The following is a 17,727-nucleotide window of genomic DNA, read 5'->3' on the forward strand; positions in this document are numbered from 1 at the left end:
TCCCAGACACTATATACATTCTGAGAAATGAATAATCAAGAGCCTATCGTGTTTGATTTAAAGTGAAAGAAAGAGCTCTCGAGCTAGCTTACGTGAAAAAGGAGATTTATAGGAAAGATGCCGAGATGGGTCACCTAAAGGAAAATAGCAGGAGCTAGGATAGCTGTAGGGCTGTCAGAAAGTTTCTGCCTCTGACCTGTGCTTCTTTCTGGGTGTTATGGACTGCTGAAAGTTATGGTGTCTCAAATTTGAGGATCATAATTAGGGAGGAAAGAGATTCTTATCTCTAGCAGAAAAATCCCAAGGAAGAACTCTGATTGGTTCACCTGGAGGCAGATACTCATCCCTGGACCAATCCATATGACCAGAACAAAGCAAATTATGAATAATCCAGCCTGTTTTGCATGATGTATGTACTGTATGGTCATGATATGGGGCTGTTTTTCAAAGAATGGTGGAGATGCCAGTTCAACAATGGCAATAGCTATTACAAAAAGAAATGAATCATTTTATTTCATTCATCTTTTATGTATTTTGTAACATTATAGAGAAAATAGAAAAAAAGATTTATATCAGGCGTCAAATATTTATAATGCTACTATTGATTTAAAGATGGAAATATGTTGTTTGTATAGTATTTAAATATTTGCTCTGGCTAGGGATTATTATGAACAAAACCCACTATTAATGCCAGATGTTAAAGTGAAAATTTAATTGAAATGTTAGAATGTAATGAGTTATGAAATTGTAAAATGAGATGCCAGACCAATATGAAAATTTTCAAAGAAAATGTCTGTAAGTGAGCTTCTTGGTTCTACCCCTCCTACTCTCATTGGAAATGTAAATAAGAAAGAGAGGAGAGGGGAGATTCATAAAGAGGGTTTTTTGAACAAAGTTATGATTCCCTCTTCATCTCAAGTCAAGTGACAGGATTTGCAACAGGATTACTCAGAGAGGCTGAGCTAGGGTCCTGTAGTTAGGGAGATTCGGGGAAATAGAGTGACAGGGCAGGGGCATGGCTAGCTGCGCTGGGAGTGGAATGAAGCTGCTTTGTTGGTGTAGTCCTGCTGTACTAAACGTATGGACTCAAGGATTTCTGAGTGTTTTGTGCACATCATATGTGGTTGAGAGAGAGATGGTACAGATGCTTTATTAGATACTGTACAAGCAGGTTCATGAGAGGGCAAACTGCCCCCATAGAAGTTCAAGGTCATCAGACTCCTTATGGCAGGGAAGAAATAAGCAATTGTGGAAATGGAGTACATTGGTCCTAGGCAAGGGAACTGCAGATCAGAGGCCACCTCGAACAGGAGGAGGGTAGGGTAGGGCATTCCAAACAAATATGAGAGTTCCCCGGAAGGGAAAGTGTTAACTTTAAACATCTGCCAGGCCTTGAGAGATAGAAAGCAACTTAAGACAATGGCAATTGATTAAGAATTTTTCTGCCCCAGCTCACCCCTTGTCCTTCTCATGTTATCTCTGGAGGGAAGCATCAAAAACCATTTAGCAAGATGGAAGTAAAGGAGTGAAGACACAAGGGGAAGAGTAGGAGAGAAGATACAAAATGAGTGCCCCTTCCCTCTTTGCTGGCTTCTTTCTTACAGCAGGCCTCCAAGCTCCACTGGGGGGCTGAGCAGAGCTCTAATTTTGAATGAAGTTGAATACTTTTGACTATTACATGAGGCTGGTCATTCTAAGTACCAAATCCAGGTTTTGAAAACCAGAGTGATCATAGTACTTTTTATTATCGGAAAGTGAGAAGAACAGTCATGGGGCTACTTATACTTTATTCCAGAGTCTAAGTGAAAAGCTCTTATCACTGAATAAATTTTAAAGGGAGAGTGGGTGGGAAAAATAAGTATATTTCTGATGATAAACTTGGAGTTTTGTTTTTTTCTTCTTCCTTCTTTCTTGCTGTCCTTCCTTTTTTTTTTTTTTTTTTTAGTAGATATAGTCCATTAATTGAATTATCAGGTTCTTAGGCTATGCCTAACCAGCCAATTCTTGTGATTGGTAGACATTGTGTTCTATTTTATTGGGTTTGAGACATAGAAATTCTGAGTACTACATTATTGTGTATGTGTATCAATCCATGTATATTTTATATTCTTTATCCTTTAATTCATCTGCTGTCCCAATATAATATCAATTAGAGGAACAGTTTTGTTGAACTTAAAAATTATTTGAGTGTTAGATTCATATAATAAAAGCAATAGAGAAAAATCAACCACTAATTAGAACTTGCAAAATATATTTTTACAGATGAAAATGAAAAACAAAATGCTATTTAAATGTTTTAATTGGTTTCAGTTTTACAACTGCAAACCAGATGGTTTCTTTTCAAGTAGTTTACAATGTCTTTGCCGAATAACGGAATTACCAAACCAGCTGTGATTATTAACATTTACCTAAACAGAAAAACATGTCTGCTATTTGTTTGCTAAGAAAGTACCTGCTTTGCAAAAGTTTGGCAAACAAATCACAACTGTACTCTGTATAGCATAGTATTTTTATAAAACAGAGAGCAGAGTTAGAGATGCACATATTAACATATCTTAAAATGAATGCTGAGTTAAAATTTTAACATATACCAGGTGTCAGAACCAAGCAATCTCTTGTAGATTCTTCCAGTTTTATGATTCTACAATTGTAAAATTTATTTACAATTTTAATGTGAAGAAACTGCTTTTAGACTTATTTAAAATCTTGTTAATAATTCTCTTTAACAGCTTGTTAAAATGTTATATTGTGGAAGCAACTGGTTCTTACAAAAATTTATTTCTGATATAAGCTGAGGTTTTCTAACTCTAAACTCTTGGCAAATGTAAATTTCTAGATACTAATTGTAACTGTTTACTGAATACACGTTCACTTCTCTTTGGAGCCAATTTAGGAAGGAGACATTTAAGGGAAAGTAGTGGTGAAGAGTGCTGTTTCAGTTCTTTCACCAAAAAGAGAAATTATCAGAAAAAATTTCTGATTAGAAAATGACATTGTAAACATTCCATGTCAGTCATTTTCCAATCAGAATTTTCCTTGGTAATTTATTGTTTTGGTAGAAGGATTTGAAACTACCACTCTTTATCTCGCAGGTCTATGATTGGCTAGGCTTTTTTTTTACTGATCTGGGTTCAGCTTGACTGAGCTCAGTGGGACCCTGAAACTCCATCTCTTGTCAGCTGGAGGCTCTGAGGGGCTGAGCGGTGTAAGACGGTCCGCAGAGTGATGACAGCTGTCCTCCAGGTGTCCCTCGCATTTCCTCAGCAAGCTGGCCCGGGCATGTGATCAGTGAAGGAGCAAGAGCAACAAGAAAGCCAGTCCCTATGCACAGGCCCTCTTCTCACCTGTGTCATGTCTGATCCATTCCGTTGGCCGGGGCGAGTCCTGCAAGCAAGCCCAGAGTCCACCAGTGGGGTGCCAGGCTCTGCCTCCGCCGGGAGGAAAGGCCCAGAGCGTCAAGGCGGTCAAAGGAGCACACGTTCATCTAGGTGTGCGCTGCTCTTCCATGGCGCGGCTCGCTCGACTATAATTTACTTACTCATCTCCCCATTTATGTATATTCAGGTGATTCTGATGATTGCTCTCTGCAATTACAATCGATGCTGCAATAAAAACCTGTGTATACATAGCTCTATGCACATGTGTAAATATTTTTTAAAATGTAATTCTGAAACTTTAAAAATACAAAAATATGCTTTCACCGCTGAGATAATGTGGCTCTTCATATTGCTTGAACCTTTTGTGAATGTCTTCTTTGGCGGTTTGAAGAGGCAGAAACAGCTGCAGCCCCATGACTTGCTTCCCTCCATTTCCAGAGCCAACCTGAAGTTGGTATGTGTCATTCCTGTGTGCTTAGGATGCTTATTATATTACAAAGCTATACTGCTGTTTTAAACTTGATCATTTTTATATCGGTGTCACCGTACTACATGTAAGTTTCTGCAGCCCCTATTTTTATTCAACATTATGTTTTTGAGATTTAGCTATATTAATATATGTAGATTTACTTCAACAATTTTAGCAGCTATATAGTATTATTCCACTGCATGAGTAAGCCCGTTATTGGGAGGCAATTGCATTTTTTCAAAGTTTTGTTGTTCCAGCACCATCCTTGAGATATTTCTTTGTGCGTATATGTGAAAGTTTGTCAAGGACAGAAACCCAGAATAATTTCGTTTAGTAGAGCATGTGTATCTTGTTTTGATTTTTTACAATCTCTCCAGGAATGTATAAATAACTTATCTTTCCTCACATCTCACAAAAATTTGATATTATCTGACCTGATAGTTTATGTCCATCTGATGATTCTGAAATTGTAAATCATTGCTACTTAAATTTATATTCCTATGATTTTAAGCATATTTTTATATGCTTATTTTCTCTTCCAGTTTCTATTCCTGTTCCTTTATTTTTCCATATAAATATTTGGATCTGCTTGTTAGGCCCCACAAAAATCCTGTGAATTGAAATTGCATTATTTTATAGATTAATTTTGGGGGATACTGTCATATTTTTATTATTTATGATTGTTATTTATAAACATGTTATAGCATTTCTTTAAGACTTTTATATGCCTTTGAATAATGTTTTACTATATTCTCCATAAAAATTGTTGTACCTCATTTCTTAGATTTATTCTCAGGAAATTTATGGGATTTGTTACTATTGTAGGTAACACCTCTTAATGTACATTTTTCTGTTTGTTGTGCAAGTATATTGACCACTATTGATTTTATATACTGAGCTCACATAAAAAACAAAACAAAAATCAGTAATTTTCTCATTAGCTATTTTGTATTTAATCATTTTCAAACACTAATATTTCAATTCTTCCAATTTTTGTTTTATTACATTATATACTTGTGAATGTAATGCTGCTGTTTGTACCTTCTGACTGGCTCTTTCTGCTTTCTTTTGGATTTTTATCTTTGGTGGAAGCTATATCTTCTATTCCTTTTCATTTTTAAAAAATTTCTTTAACATTTTAATATACCTACTTGATAAAATATGAAATGATAGAACATTTCTACTTTTCTTCCCTCAAATAGAAGAACATCAGACTATTTCATTCTAATTATTGTTCCTTTTATCCCACATGTCATTGTTGACAAGGATTTAAATTCTACCAACTTTTTCCAAATCAAATGTTATTTTCTAGAATCAGTCTGTTTAGATTTTCCCACTTGTGTATTACTGTTCACATCGAGTTTCTTCTTCTTGTTTTAATTTCTTCTTTCCTGAAGGACATTCTTTAAACATTCTTTCTGTAAAAATTATTGATGGGAATGACAATTTCCTGTTTGTCTGAAAATGGTTTTTATCTTGCCCTTATGACTGAAGTTTAGTCATAAAATTCTACAGTAAGTGTTAAGTAGTTAATTATGTTATCTGCTTATTTTTCTTATCTTCCTTTGTAGTTAATCTCTCAATGCATTTAGCATATTTGTTTTGTTAATGGTATTCAAGAGTTTTCTAACATGTTTCTAGGTGTGGGTTTTTAAAATTATTTATCCTGCCTGAGATGCATAATGTTTCTTGAAAGTGAAAATTAAGTTCTAAAAAATTCTAGCCATTCTTTTTTTTGATATTTCTTTTTTTCTAGTTGTTCCATTCTCTCTTCCTGAAACTCTTATTTTTTTCTTCATATTTTAAATTTTTTCTTTTACCTTTTCCATCACTTTGTAATTGCCTCAATTTATAAGTCACTGCTTTTCTATTTTGCTGCTTCTAATGTTTTGTTTAATTAATTATTTATTTAATTTCAAGTAATACTCTTAAGACGTATTGATATTTTATTTTATTTTGGAAAAGTATAACTGGCTTCATTTTTTGTAATGATTTGTTACTTTCTAATGTAAAAAAAGTTAAACATTTATTTTATAATCTACAATCATTTATTTATCTGATTTTTCAGGGATCTACTTCAGGTGTCTGTTACTTCTCTTGTACTTGCTGCGGCTGGTTAGTTTCTTTAAATGTTTTATATTTCATTTTATTTTAAATTATGTACAGAGATAAATGGATAGAGAAAATAGAAGATTGAATTTTGGGTGATATTACAAGGATACTGTTTAATCATCTGCTGTGCAGTCAAATGCAAGACTTTTCTCCCTTTAAAACACATCTTTATGTTTGATATATTATTATGAAAACTGAACTAATTTTAGAATGTAAAGATTAATTTTGGTTAGAAAATATCTTAGAGAACACAATAACAAATCATAATAGAAGCACTTGATATAAATAGAAAATTATTGTGTAGTGTGATTGTCTTTACAAGACTCAAACAATAATTATTTCCTGCCAAAATAGGAGGGGAGACAGAATATGGGAAATATACACAATAGTGATAGCATTAAGTATTTCCCCTTTTTCAGATGATGCAATTCATGTTTAGAGAGATTATCCCACTTGCACAAGGTTTCAAAGCTAGTGAGTGATAGACCTGTACTCAGATTTCAGTTTGACTTCACAATCCATTTTAATCTCTATTTATTCTGACTCCCAGTAAAACCTCCTATGTCAGAAGCTGACAGTTATTACACAATCTTTGATTTTTAATGGGACACATGGTAGCCCCAAAACAAATAGCATTTTCTACCCCAATTTACATCTTGGTGTGGCTATGTATGAGTTTTGTTCAAAGGAATAAAAATGATGTGATATGTGCAACTTTTAGATACTGACTTTAAAGAAAGGGGGCGTGTGCTGCTCTCCCGCTTCCTCCTTTCTTCTTGCTGGAACATAGATGTGTGCACAGATTAAGTTTAATGATGTGCGCCTGTTAAAAAATTAGTTTTCAGTAATGCTTAAGACTCTTTTGTTATTGCCATTGCTAGTCTTATAATACTAAAAACTTAAAGTCAGTTTTTATACCATAAATCACTTTACTAGTTTGGATCAAAATTTCAAAAGTAGATTCCTCAGTCGATTTTTTATAAATTTATATTTCCAGTAGAGAAGTAATGTTACCACACTAAATAAAATAGGAAATTACAGAGAAAAAAGTCACCCATAAAATTAACACCCTTTCATTCACATTTTGTTATTTTTCTTCTAGCCATTTTTGTAAGCTTTAATTTTAACAAAAGACATATAAACAAAACTACCAATAATAGAATATCTTGGTTTTTTCGTTTATCATATTGCTATATTTTGACATATTTTTACCTGGTGGTTAAAATCATTATTTTAAGTGTGTGTATGGTATTCCATGGAGAGACTGTATTTATTTATTCAAACATTTTATGTTTCCTGTTTGGTTGTGATAAATCTCATCTCCACCATATACCAAATGCATACACTTTAGAAAGTTATGTCTAAGTCTTGTTTTTCTTCTCTGTAGGTGAGAATACTAATAGCACTTACCTTTAAAATTCTGGAGAAAAATAAATGCACAGATATGTATTTGGTGTTTAGAGCAGTTACTGGTACATGGTAACACAAAGCATGAAGATATTTTTATCATATTTTTTGTAGCCCAGAGAAATAACTAAAACTTTACATTCTTACCCAATACAAAGCTTCTCTCTCCCAGTGTTTGTGCCTGATCTAGACTGGGAAGCCTGGAGTGGGAGAAGGAAGTGTAGTATTTCCTTCACTATGTCTGAGCTCTCTCTTCCCTCTTACTTTCTAATAACAGTTACTAAATAATACATTATGTTGGAATATTCCCCATTTGCTTAAAAAAGTTGTTTCCATACAAATATTCTCACTGTTCTGGGATAGAAGATAAAAAGTTTTAGTTAGCAAGAAATAGTTTCTTCTTCTTTCCTTGACAATTAGCCAATTGATACCATTCAATTTTCTTATCGACTTTGAAAACTCCCTGGAGTCACTAAATTAAAAAGAAGAAATTCCTAATGATTTGACATGAACCCAATACCAGCCAAGTAAAAAAATTACACATATACACCAACAACAATGGTGTGGTGATGGCCTGAGGAAAAAGGAGGCGGGAGTTGGGTGGAGGTGGGCAAAGGGCAGGGGCGATGGGAACATCTATAATAGTCAACAATAAAAATAAAGTTAAAAAAGGGAAAAGAAACCTTATTGAAAGACATAAAAAGAGACATGAAAATAACATGTTTCCAAAGAGGGGAAAAAAAATTAAATTGCAGTATTTCCCTTCTTTTGCCCTAATCTGTTCCAAATAACGTTCTAGCAGCAATTACTCTTTATAGTGTACAAACTGATAATAAAATGTTACAGAAAAATTATTGTTAGCAATGAGGCTTTTACTCCAAGTTATAATTCTTGTCTTCACTTAATATTTCTTCACAATATCTATTTCTTTTGGATTTCTATGTCCTATTTCAAAGCCATCTTTTTATCTTGGAAAACACATCAAAATGCCTAAGGTTTCTGGCATTCATAACAAAAATTTGTTTTAAATTCAATATCTTTCATCAACACTGGAAAATAGATTTGTGTTCCTGTAACCACTTCATATTCAGTCTAAAAATGGGATAGTCAGTGAAGGGAAGAGGTTTAGGAAGAGATGCGCTTAAATGAGCTAAACCTTTGAAATATGAATTACGAGACGACACAAGTAAGGTGAAATTTTTCAAAGCTTCTGGAATAATTTGTCTTACAACCCATTAGACTGATACAAAACTGAAATAGTGTAGGTTCCAAAATTTTGTGAAATTCTGTACCTCACAAATGAATGAAGCCATGACAAGTATTTTTTTTTTAAAATATATCTTTATTGATTTCAGAGAGAGGAAAGGAGAGGGAGAGAGAGACAGAAACATCAATGATGAGAGAGTCATTGATCAAGCCCACAACCTGGGCATGTGCCCTGACCCGGAATCGAACCCTGATCGCCTGGATCCTAGGTCGACGCTCAACCGCTGAGCCACGCCTGGCCCGCCGCCATGACAAGTATTTTAAAATTACAAAAATTGTTGGCAACTGTGCTGCATTTGGCAGATTAAAATATTTAATTCAACCATTATTATAATCACCATAAATTTTTAAGTGTCCAAAAAAACCAATATATCAAAAACATTTTGCAAACTATGAGATTCTACCTAGTGTTAATTATTAACACTTCTTCTATTGTTTTGCTTATAAAAACAGTCAGAAACAATTTTGTAAATCATTAATTTCATTTAAAATGATTGAAAAATGTTAATTCACAGAAATATATTAACTAGTAACATATATGTGTGCATTAGTATAATTTATAGAAAGCAAAATCAAGTGACTTCTTAAGATTGACAAAAGGTATTTCAATTAATTTTTAATTTTTTTCTAGTGTAAATAATTTTCTTAGAGAAATGTATTAATGACATTTATTCAGTAAACATTTTAAACTATATTCAACATCAATTAGCGAAAATATGAAATATCTCATTTCTTCAAGTTTTACAGAAAATTGAACGGTATTTAAAATAATTAAAAACTTCATATTCCCATTATCTAAAAACTATGTTCATATTTTAGTATATTTCTTCTCAGTGGTGTGTGTGTGCACACATATATAGGTTTTTTAATATTCTTCAGATCATATTATATTTACCTTGGTATATAGGTATTTTTCTTGGACTTGGCATTAACATGGGCCTTTTATCTAGACTATTACAATTTTTCATGTCATTTTTAATATGGCCATAATAGTTGGGTATGTATATACCTAAATTGACACATTAGATATTTAAAAAAAATATTTTAAAATCTCTGTTCATAAAATGAATTATATACTTAGGAGAATTTCTTTAGGATAGATTCTGAAAAACAAATGCATCACTATTTAAAAGAGAATCTTAGCAGATATCAAGAGATGTCATCAACAAAAAACGCAAAAATCCTTAATATCATTATATTTGTTTTTTATGTACACCAACTCCTTAGAACAGCATGAGGGGACAGGGGAATTCTTCAATAATTTTCCTTGAACTAACTTTTTTTTGTCTTCCCAAAGTAAACAAAACAGCAGTATCAAAGGACTTTAACATTTGCAAATCAGGGCCAAGTTTGCATCAGAAGAAATGGCTGAGATGAAGAAAGGGATGTATTTATCCTTCTGGTGTCAATGCTACTCTGGTCCAGATCTCCTTGTTCAACTCCCTTTTACTTTCCCTGGATTTGAAGTTAAGGGCTGTCCATGCTCAAGGCATTTTGGGGGAGTTTCTTGCTTTGTGAGCTAGGGTTCCAAGTGCAGTCTTGTCATTTTTGAATCAAAGGAACTTAAATTACTGAAAACATTTTTTTTTTTTAAGGAGAACATTTTGAAAATTTAGGTTGTGAAAAAAAATTTCGATGTTTTACTCTGTAACTCTTTGATACATGAAAGTGAAAGTCTATAAAAAATAAGATCATGTGTAGGACATGCTTTATTACAGGTAGTACTTAGAGCCCACGTGAGTGGTCATGAATTTAAATTGAGACCAGACCCAGGCCTGTCTGTTTTTCTTAAGCCAATCTCAATGCACAGACGCAAGCCTAGAGTGGATTGAGGTTTCAGCTTAAGCAGGGCTGGGTTTTGTCAGGTTAATACGAGGGGGAAAAGAGAACGGCTAGGGAGTTGAGAAGAAATGCCAGGGGATATTAGAATGCTGCATAATGGACTGCAGGAGGCAGGATAAGCAGTGGAGTAGGGTTGGGAGTGTGGTAGAGCCCGAAAGGGAGAGAACAGTGATCCCAACAGCACCTACAAGTCATTGCAGTTTGGATACTGGAGAGAGTTCAAACGATTGGAGATGAGCTTGAAGAGGGAGACGACTGAACTGAGAACATGGAAGGGTATGGGATTTGGTAACGACAAGGCTCAGAGTATGGCTGCAGGTGCAGGTGGCTCATAGGGTGAGGGATAAGATCATTGACAGAAAGGACATCTTGGTAGTGGAAGGCCAGAGAGAGGGGTAACCTGCGTGGTTATTGAAATTAGGATAATTACTGCAGGCATCCTATTAGAGGTGCCATGAAAATCATAGTGACCTCAGAGTGGTCCCCAGGTTAGCAATGCCAACGTGGTCTGAGTACTGGTTGGAAATGCAAATTCTCAAGACCCATTAAGGCTTATTCAGTGGGAATCCCAGGGGTGGAGCTTCATGTAATGGACCATGAACATTGAGAGCTACCTATGCCATAGCACAGATACAGAGAAGTTAATTGCTTGGAGAAGTAGCAAGGTTTTCAATGAGGTGGTATTTGCACCTGAATTATTGCAAGGTGAACGGGTAGGGCCTTAAAATGAAAGGGAGCAGCATTTCCAAAGTAAAAGCTGGAATCATGGAGAGACCTCGGGTAAGATCAAATGAAAGTCTGTGAAAGTGTACAGTGTGAGCTGTTCATACCGGAAAATCATGCCTCGCTAGGAAGGCCCTGGTTTAGGCATCCTGGAACGACATCGCGGAAGCCTTTCAGTTCACCTCGCTCTCGGAGCAGTGCTGAGGGCTCGGCGAGCCAGTGCAGCTGCCCGGCGCTCCGTCGCCCACCGTCCTCCCGCAGCCCTGAGGGTCACGGAGAAACGGGTGCCTAGATCAGGTATCCTCGGCCGGGCGAGCACCCGAGGCCTCGGCCCTCGAACGACCTCGCCCGGCGCCCCCGCGGCGTGTTCCACCCGCGGCCGGCGTCCCGGGGCGGGGCTTGCGCAGGGCTGACGTCACTATCCAGCGCCGGGCGCGCGCGTCGGGCGGCGGATTCAAACGTTCCTGCCGGGGTCTTGGGCTTGAAGAAGCGTCGGCGCCGGGGTTGCTGTCGCTCTCCCCGCGGACCCGAGCTTCGGTGCGGTGCCGGGAGCCCCCGGGGCCTGAGGGGAGGATGGCGCTGTCGGCCACAGTCTCTCAGAGGAAGCGGGTGAAGCGGAAGGCTCCCCGCGGCTTCCTTAAGCGTCTCTTCAAGCGACAGAAGCCTCACCTTCGCCTGGAGACAAGTTGCGACTTGCTGGTGAGATTCTCTCCCTTTTTCGGCCTGGAGGGGGGCTGGAGCAGGCAGGGGAAATAAACCCCGGCCTTTATTTCGCCGCCCCCAGGCAGTCTGGTTCTCTCAGGCCTATGTTTAAGGCGTTTCCAGCCATGATTAGGCGGGTCGGCCCCAGCCTGGCGCTTCAGGTCGGCTCCTGACGCTTAACCGTGTTGGAGCCGCTGAAGTGTAGATATCGGTACCCTTTTACTGGAGGCTCTTAGCCGCATCGACTTAAGGAGGAAACTGACGTTAAGTTCCTGCTTATAGCTTTCTCATATCTCTGTTCAGGAGCACAGCATGGTACTGAGTGTAGTGGACTTGCTCAAGGAAGGTAGATACAGCCTTCTAAGAATGGATTTTGGAATTCAGGCTGGGTCATTTTTATTTAACTATTGTAAAAGGCATTGCTGACATGCCTTTTTTATGTCGTTAACCAAATACATTGCCTTTTCTCTACTTTAGCTTACTTACTCTAGAAGCCTGATTCAGAAGTTTATTTGTAAGCAGTATGCTCTCAGCTGTGAATTCGTTTTCCGAGGCAGACAACACCGATTAATCAGTTTTCAAGCCAAACCACTAAAGCTTGTTCACCTGACTCATCATACCTGTACCGTAATGCTTGCCTAGTAAATAGCCACAACCAAACCACTGTGTGATATTCCTGCCTTAAATTACATGCAGAGTCTTTCAGTCGAATGCCTTCAACATATATCCCACAGAATGAACACTGTTTCCCTAGGTTTAAACCATGGGAGACACCTCCTCTGGTCTGTCACAAGAGCTCTTTGAGTAAAGGAGCCTTTGTAAGTGGGCACCTAATTTTCAGGAGATCAAGGTAAAGAATTGTGGCTAACAAGGACATGTGGTATGGAGAGTGTCTTCAGAATGCGTTGTTCCACCTGTTCTTAAGCTGCACCCCGCCCCCCCTTGTCTCTAACTCCCCTGCTGAAACCTACTTGCAAGGTTTCTCTTTTTGTTAGACTACTATAGAATTGTCTTCATTTTTTCTTTATTTGGTCTCTGAAGCCAAAACAAAAAACCTTTTTTGGTTCCTTTCTTAGACCCCATAAGAAAAGACAACATATACTGTTTTGTACACCCCCCACCCCCCATGGTGATGGTAAAGGTTGCACAAGTGAGTTGGATTAAAGGGAAATTGATTTACAAGACATTTTTAGGTAATTTATTCTGGAGTTTTCACTGGTCTTGGGGTCCTAAATGGAGGTGGAAGAAATGTATCTGCTCAAGATTATCTAGGCGACGGTTACACAGTTGGCAAAAATTTCTCCAGTAGTGAGGTTCCTCCACATTCACACCTGTCTGCCCCAAAGTAACTCATGGGCAGGTGGGCTGTATTGCAGAGTGTGACCCAGGTGGTGCAGGAAGAAGGGGAGGTGAAATTCCAAGCGGTGGTGGTAGGGGAAAGGAATTTCTTTAGGCCACTATCTATTCCTAGGTCTTATGCTTTTCTTTGGCTTTCATTGATTCTTGTTCATTCTCTGTGTATGCCATTCATCACCCTGGTTTTCTTTGCTATGGTTTCTGCTTGCCATTGACACTTCATAATCTTACCCAGCAGATGTCCCACATCATCCATAAACTTTTCTACAATTAAGGCATTCTTTTTTGACCTCTTTTTTTTCCGAACTTTGATAACAGAGAAAGTGTACATCAGACAGTTTAGCTATAGGGAATTTGACACTGTTCACTAAGAATTTCATATATCAATGTTGTCTCCTCCTGTAGTATGTAGCTTCTTGAGGAGAGGAATTATACATCTTTTTTGTGTCTCCCATTAACTTGAACACAAATCTAATCTACTTTTATGCTGTGTTTTGTATATATTTCTTCGGCCTGAAGATGTCCTCACTCCACTCAGCAAACTCCAGTTCTTTCAAAATTCGGTTAAAAAACCATGTCTTCAGTGAAGCCTTTCTTAATCGTCTTAGAAAGAATTAACCTTATCATACTCTATTTATTGTCACACATCTTTAATTTCTTTATGGGTTTGGTTCTGCCATTGGACTGGGAAGTTTGGGACTTTTCGTATTCCTAATGTCCAACAACATAACAGCTTGAACATCCTGAGCGTGCAGTTAATGTTGGGACTGCATGGAAGAGACTTACTTTTGACAGTCTACCCTTTTGTAGACTCTTGCTTTATATTTTTTTATTTTGTAATAATTATAGATTCACATGAACTGGCAAAATAGTAGAGACTACCAATGTATCTTTTACCCAGCTTTCCACAATGCTGACAACTCCCATAACTACAGTCCTTTGTGGAGTCTTGAATTTGATATTGTCTGCTTATATTATCTATTTTAAATAATTTCTTAAAAGGTGCCTTAAAGATTATTAATAGTACATATGATTATTTTGATATTGTTAGATGATAAGTAATGACATTTGTACATATACTTTTCAACTCTAAACTTTTAGAATTTTAATTATTAACATGGTTTTGAATAGATCTTTCAAATACCTGGTTAAAAAATTTTTAGACCTTGGATGGTAGAATGAAAGATTACTAGCCTTAAATATGTTGTTTTGATTTTAGATTTTGGGAAAATTTTAAATACATTATAAATTTAAACTTATTTGGAATCAGAAGCAGGAATATTTGTTACTTAATAAAGTTCTACATAAGTTTTGATCTAATGATGCTTTGCAGTAATGTTATTATTGATAGCCTTTGGTTAGCCTTACATATCCTTGTTTCATGTAGTGCAATAACTAGGTCTCTTGTATGGAATCTAAGCTGAACCTATATTAAACTACATTTTCTTACTTTAAATAAAAATTGACTTAATCATAGTACTAACAGTAAACTTGGGATCTTTTATTTTTAAAAGTCATTATTGCAAAGCATCGTTATTTTGAGTTTAAAAATTCTTTTGAATTTTCTCTTTTAAAGGTGCACCTGAACTGTTTACTGTTTATTCGTCGGTTAGCAGAAGAGACCAGGACAGATGCTTGTAAGAATAAGTGTGGAATCATTAAAGACCAACATGTGCTGGCTGCAGCAAAGGTAAGGTCTGAATTTCCTTTCTTGAGCAAGAATTGACTTTAAAAATACCACCTGATTCATCACCTCTCCCTGATTTAGATTTCTTTATTCAGCTTTGTTGACTCAGTTGATACATGGCTTTTATGTTAAAAGATTTAAATATGGAGTTAGATTTTCTTTATGTGTATATTATGGATTGCTGATTCGAAGATTCAGGGCCACTGCTTTGTCACTATTTAGCTGAAAATAAATGTTTGACTCTAATCTGTAGGACTTGTAGTAGGCTGTATATAGTTGAGAAGGTAATCACCTTGAAATTTATCAAACCTTTCTTGATCATTTTGCTTTCCTAATTGCCTAATTATTTGTTTTTCTAATTGTGTTTTGAGATTTGCTTGATTTATGAGTCAAATTACTTATAAAAGGAGAAAATATTGCTTCTTACTGGTATTTCTATATAATGTAACAGTATGATGCCTAGGGCAGAGTTTTTTCTGAATATGTTTCTGAGATCATCTCTGCTTGATGTTATTAGATGACCCACCATGAAAAGCTTCTGGTGTCAAGATACATTTCAATAACATACTGTATACCTCCTTGAATAGTCACAATACTATTACGTATATAGAGCTTTTTTTCTATAGGGATATGCAAGAAATTGGCAACCATGGTTGACTAGGGGATGATGTGGGAGAGAAACTTATTTTTGATACTTTACATCTTTGTATACTTATTTCAAAATAATTATAGACTCACAGAAGGTGCAAAGGAGTATAGAGAGTTCCATGTACCTTTTGTCCAGCTTTATACAATGCTAACATCTTTATATAACTATAGTTATGTAAAGTTATAAAAGGTTATGGGAAATATAGCAGTAAAGAAACTTGTTGAACTGTTTAACTTAGCATTTTGTAAATTTGAATACATAATATACTCAGCATTTTGTAAATTCCTTTGAGTGCATAGTACTTCCTTTTCCAGTACCAATACTAACATCTTGTTGAACAGAGAAGTGCTAACCTAGGGTACAGACCTATTTGGTGGCCTCTGTGGAGGCCTAGAAATGTGCATGCCCTGGCTTTTTTTTTTTAGGGGTTTCATATTTTCTCACAATTATAACATTCCAAAAAGATTCTAGACTATTAAAAGTCAGTTTTTCTGTAGGTAAAGCAAGATTTAAGAGCTTGAAGAGTGTATGTATGTATTTTAAATTTAAGCTTTGTTTTTATTAACAAATGATAGGTATGTTTAATCTAAAAGTAGATAAGTTCTTTAAAAAAGGGGGGGACGGGGGATATATTCTGGTCTAATGCTCCCTGTCTCTTACAACTAAAGATCTCTTGTTTTATTTCTCTCATGGACTGTATATTTTGAAAATTGTCTACCTAACAAGCTTTTTAGTATTAGATGACTAGTCTTGGTCTCTAAATTGATATAATTCCAGACCAAATATAAGAAATTTGTTTCAGTTGATTTGTATTGCTTTATAGTTGTTGAATGCCTGATTTATAATAGGATTTTAGAGTTTTGGAACATTCTGCAACTCCCAGGATTACTAAATTGTCTACAAACCTCATGTTAGGAACGATTAATATGGACACTTTTAACTTACAATTGAAGAAATTAACATCTAGAAGTGACTATAAAACCAGATTTTGAGACTCTAGGTATGTTTTACCTTCTTTGAGAGAAGTAGAAGTCTCAGACCATTATATAAAAGGTTCCCTAATCATCTTCCATATTGGGTTTTATAAATTCAGAATCTTGCATATTATACACAGAAATATTTAACTTTTTGTTGAGGAATTATGTTTTATTTGCTATAGGTATAATATGAATCTTCATATTTTTTCTCTCTCACAGGTAATGCTAAAGAAGAGCAGAGGGTAGAAGTCAAAGAACACATTTTTGAAAATTATGATGAATTTTTTTATTTTCATATAGGTGGTAACAGATCGTAAAAGCACTTTTACATATCAGTTAATATTGTATATTATTAAAATATTGGCTGCTTGAGGATGTGTGCATTTGTATATTTTTTTTACTGGTATTGAAATATCTCAAACACTTAAGACTATATAACTTTATTTTTGAGGAATGATGTTTCATTCATTTTAAATGGACTCAAGTTCATTTTACTTTTGTTTCATTGGTATTGCAAATGTTTTGCGTATCAGAAATGAAATCTTACTATATGAAGTAGCCTGAAGAGATGTATTTCTTGAAATTAAGCATATAAGTATTTAGCTTTACACACAATTAACTCTGGAATCAATTTAATCTTTGAAAAAAGACAACATGCAGTCAAATCTAGGTCCATTTGAAATAATTTAAACTCTTTAATGCCTTTGCGTAACTAATGCAGTCTACTTTTTATTACTGAGTTGTATTCTATGGTGTTTATATACCACAGCTTGTATAGCTGTTCACCCATTGAGGGCCATTTTGGTTATTTCCAGTTTTTGACTGTTACAAATAAAGCTGATGTGAACAATCATTTATGAGTTTTTATACAGATACAAGTTTTCATTTCTCTGGGATAAATGCCCAGGAGTGTGATTTCTGGGTCAAATGGTAAGTATACATTTAGTTTTTGAAAAAGAAATAGCCAAACTATTTTCCAGAGTGGCTGTACCATTTTATATTCCCATCATCTGTTTATGAAAGATTCACTTTCTTCACATTCTCATGAATATTTGGTATTGTTGTTTTTTAATTTGGCTGTTCTGATAGGAGTGTGTCTCAAGGTTTTTGATTTGCATTTCTCCAATGGCTAATGGTGTTGCGCATACTTTCATGTTTGT

General features: G+C 35.7%; 1 protein-coding gene across 2 annotated transcripts; it reads left to right on the plus strand.

The window, feature by feature from the left end:
• Window positions 1-11,641: 11,641 nt before the first annotated feature.
• Window positions 11,642-17,420, plus strand: CENPW (centromere protein W). Of its 2 annotated transcripts, XM_016212883.2 has the most exons (3): window positions 11,648-11,895; window positions 14,831-14,944; window positions 16,787-17,420. In XM_016212883.2, exons 1-3 carry the CDS (start codon window positions 11,770-11,772, stop codon window positions 16,811-16,813), a joined length of 267 nt encoding a protein of 88 aa, XP_016068369.1. In that variant the 5' UTR covers window positions 11,648-11,769; the 3' UTR covers window positions 16,814-17,420. The 2 variants fall into 2 exon arrangements, with proteins under 2 accessions (XP_087673726.1, XP_016068369.1); XM_087817600.1 differs by lacking the exon at window positions 16,787-17,420 and having other exon boundaries at window positions 11,642-11,895; window positions 14,871-14,948.
• The last annotated feature ends 307 nt before the right edge of the window (window positions 17,421-17,727 follow it).

The sequence above is a fragment of the Miniopterus natalensis genome, chromosome 5, assembly GCF_054644295.1.
Source record: "Miniopterus natalensis isolate mMinNat1 chromosome 5, mMinNat1.hap1, whole genome shotgun sequence".
Classification (NCBI taxonomy): domain Eukaryota; kingdom Metazoa; phylum Chordata; class Mammalia; order Chiroptera; family Miniopteridae; genus Miniopterus; species Miniopterus natalensis.

Bases quoted from the DNA above. Each gene is read 5' to 3' on its own strand.
- CENPW (XM_016212883.2), top strand. From the start codon at position 11,770: ATGGCGCTGTCGGCCACAGTCTCTCAGAGGAAGCGGGTGAAGCGGAAG. The intron at 11,896-14,830 runs GTGAGATTCTCT...TCTCTTTTAAAG, and splicing joins AGACAAGTTGCGACTTGCTG to GTGCACCTGAACTGTTTACT. The intron at 14,945-16,786 runs GTAAGGTCTGAA...TCTCTCTCACAG, and splicing joins ATGTGCTGGCTGCAGCAAAG to GTAATGCTAAAGAAGAGCAG.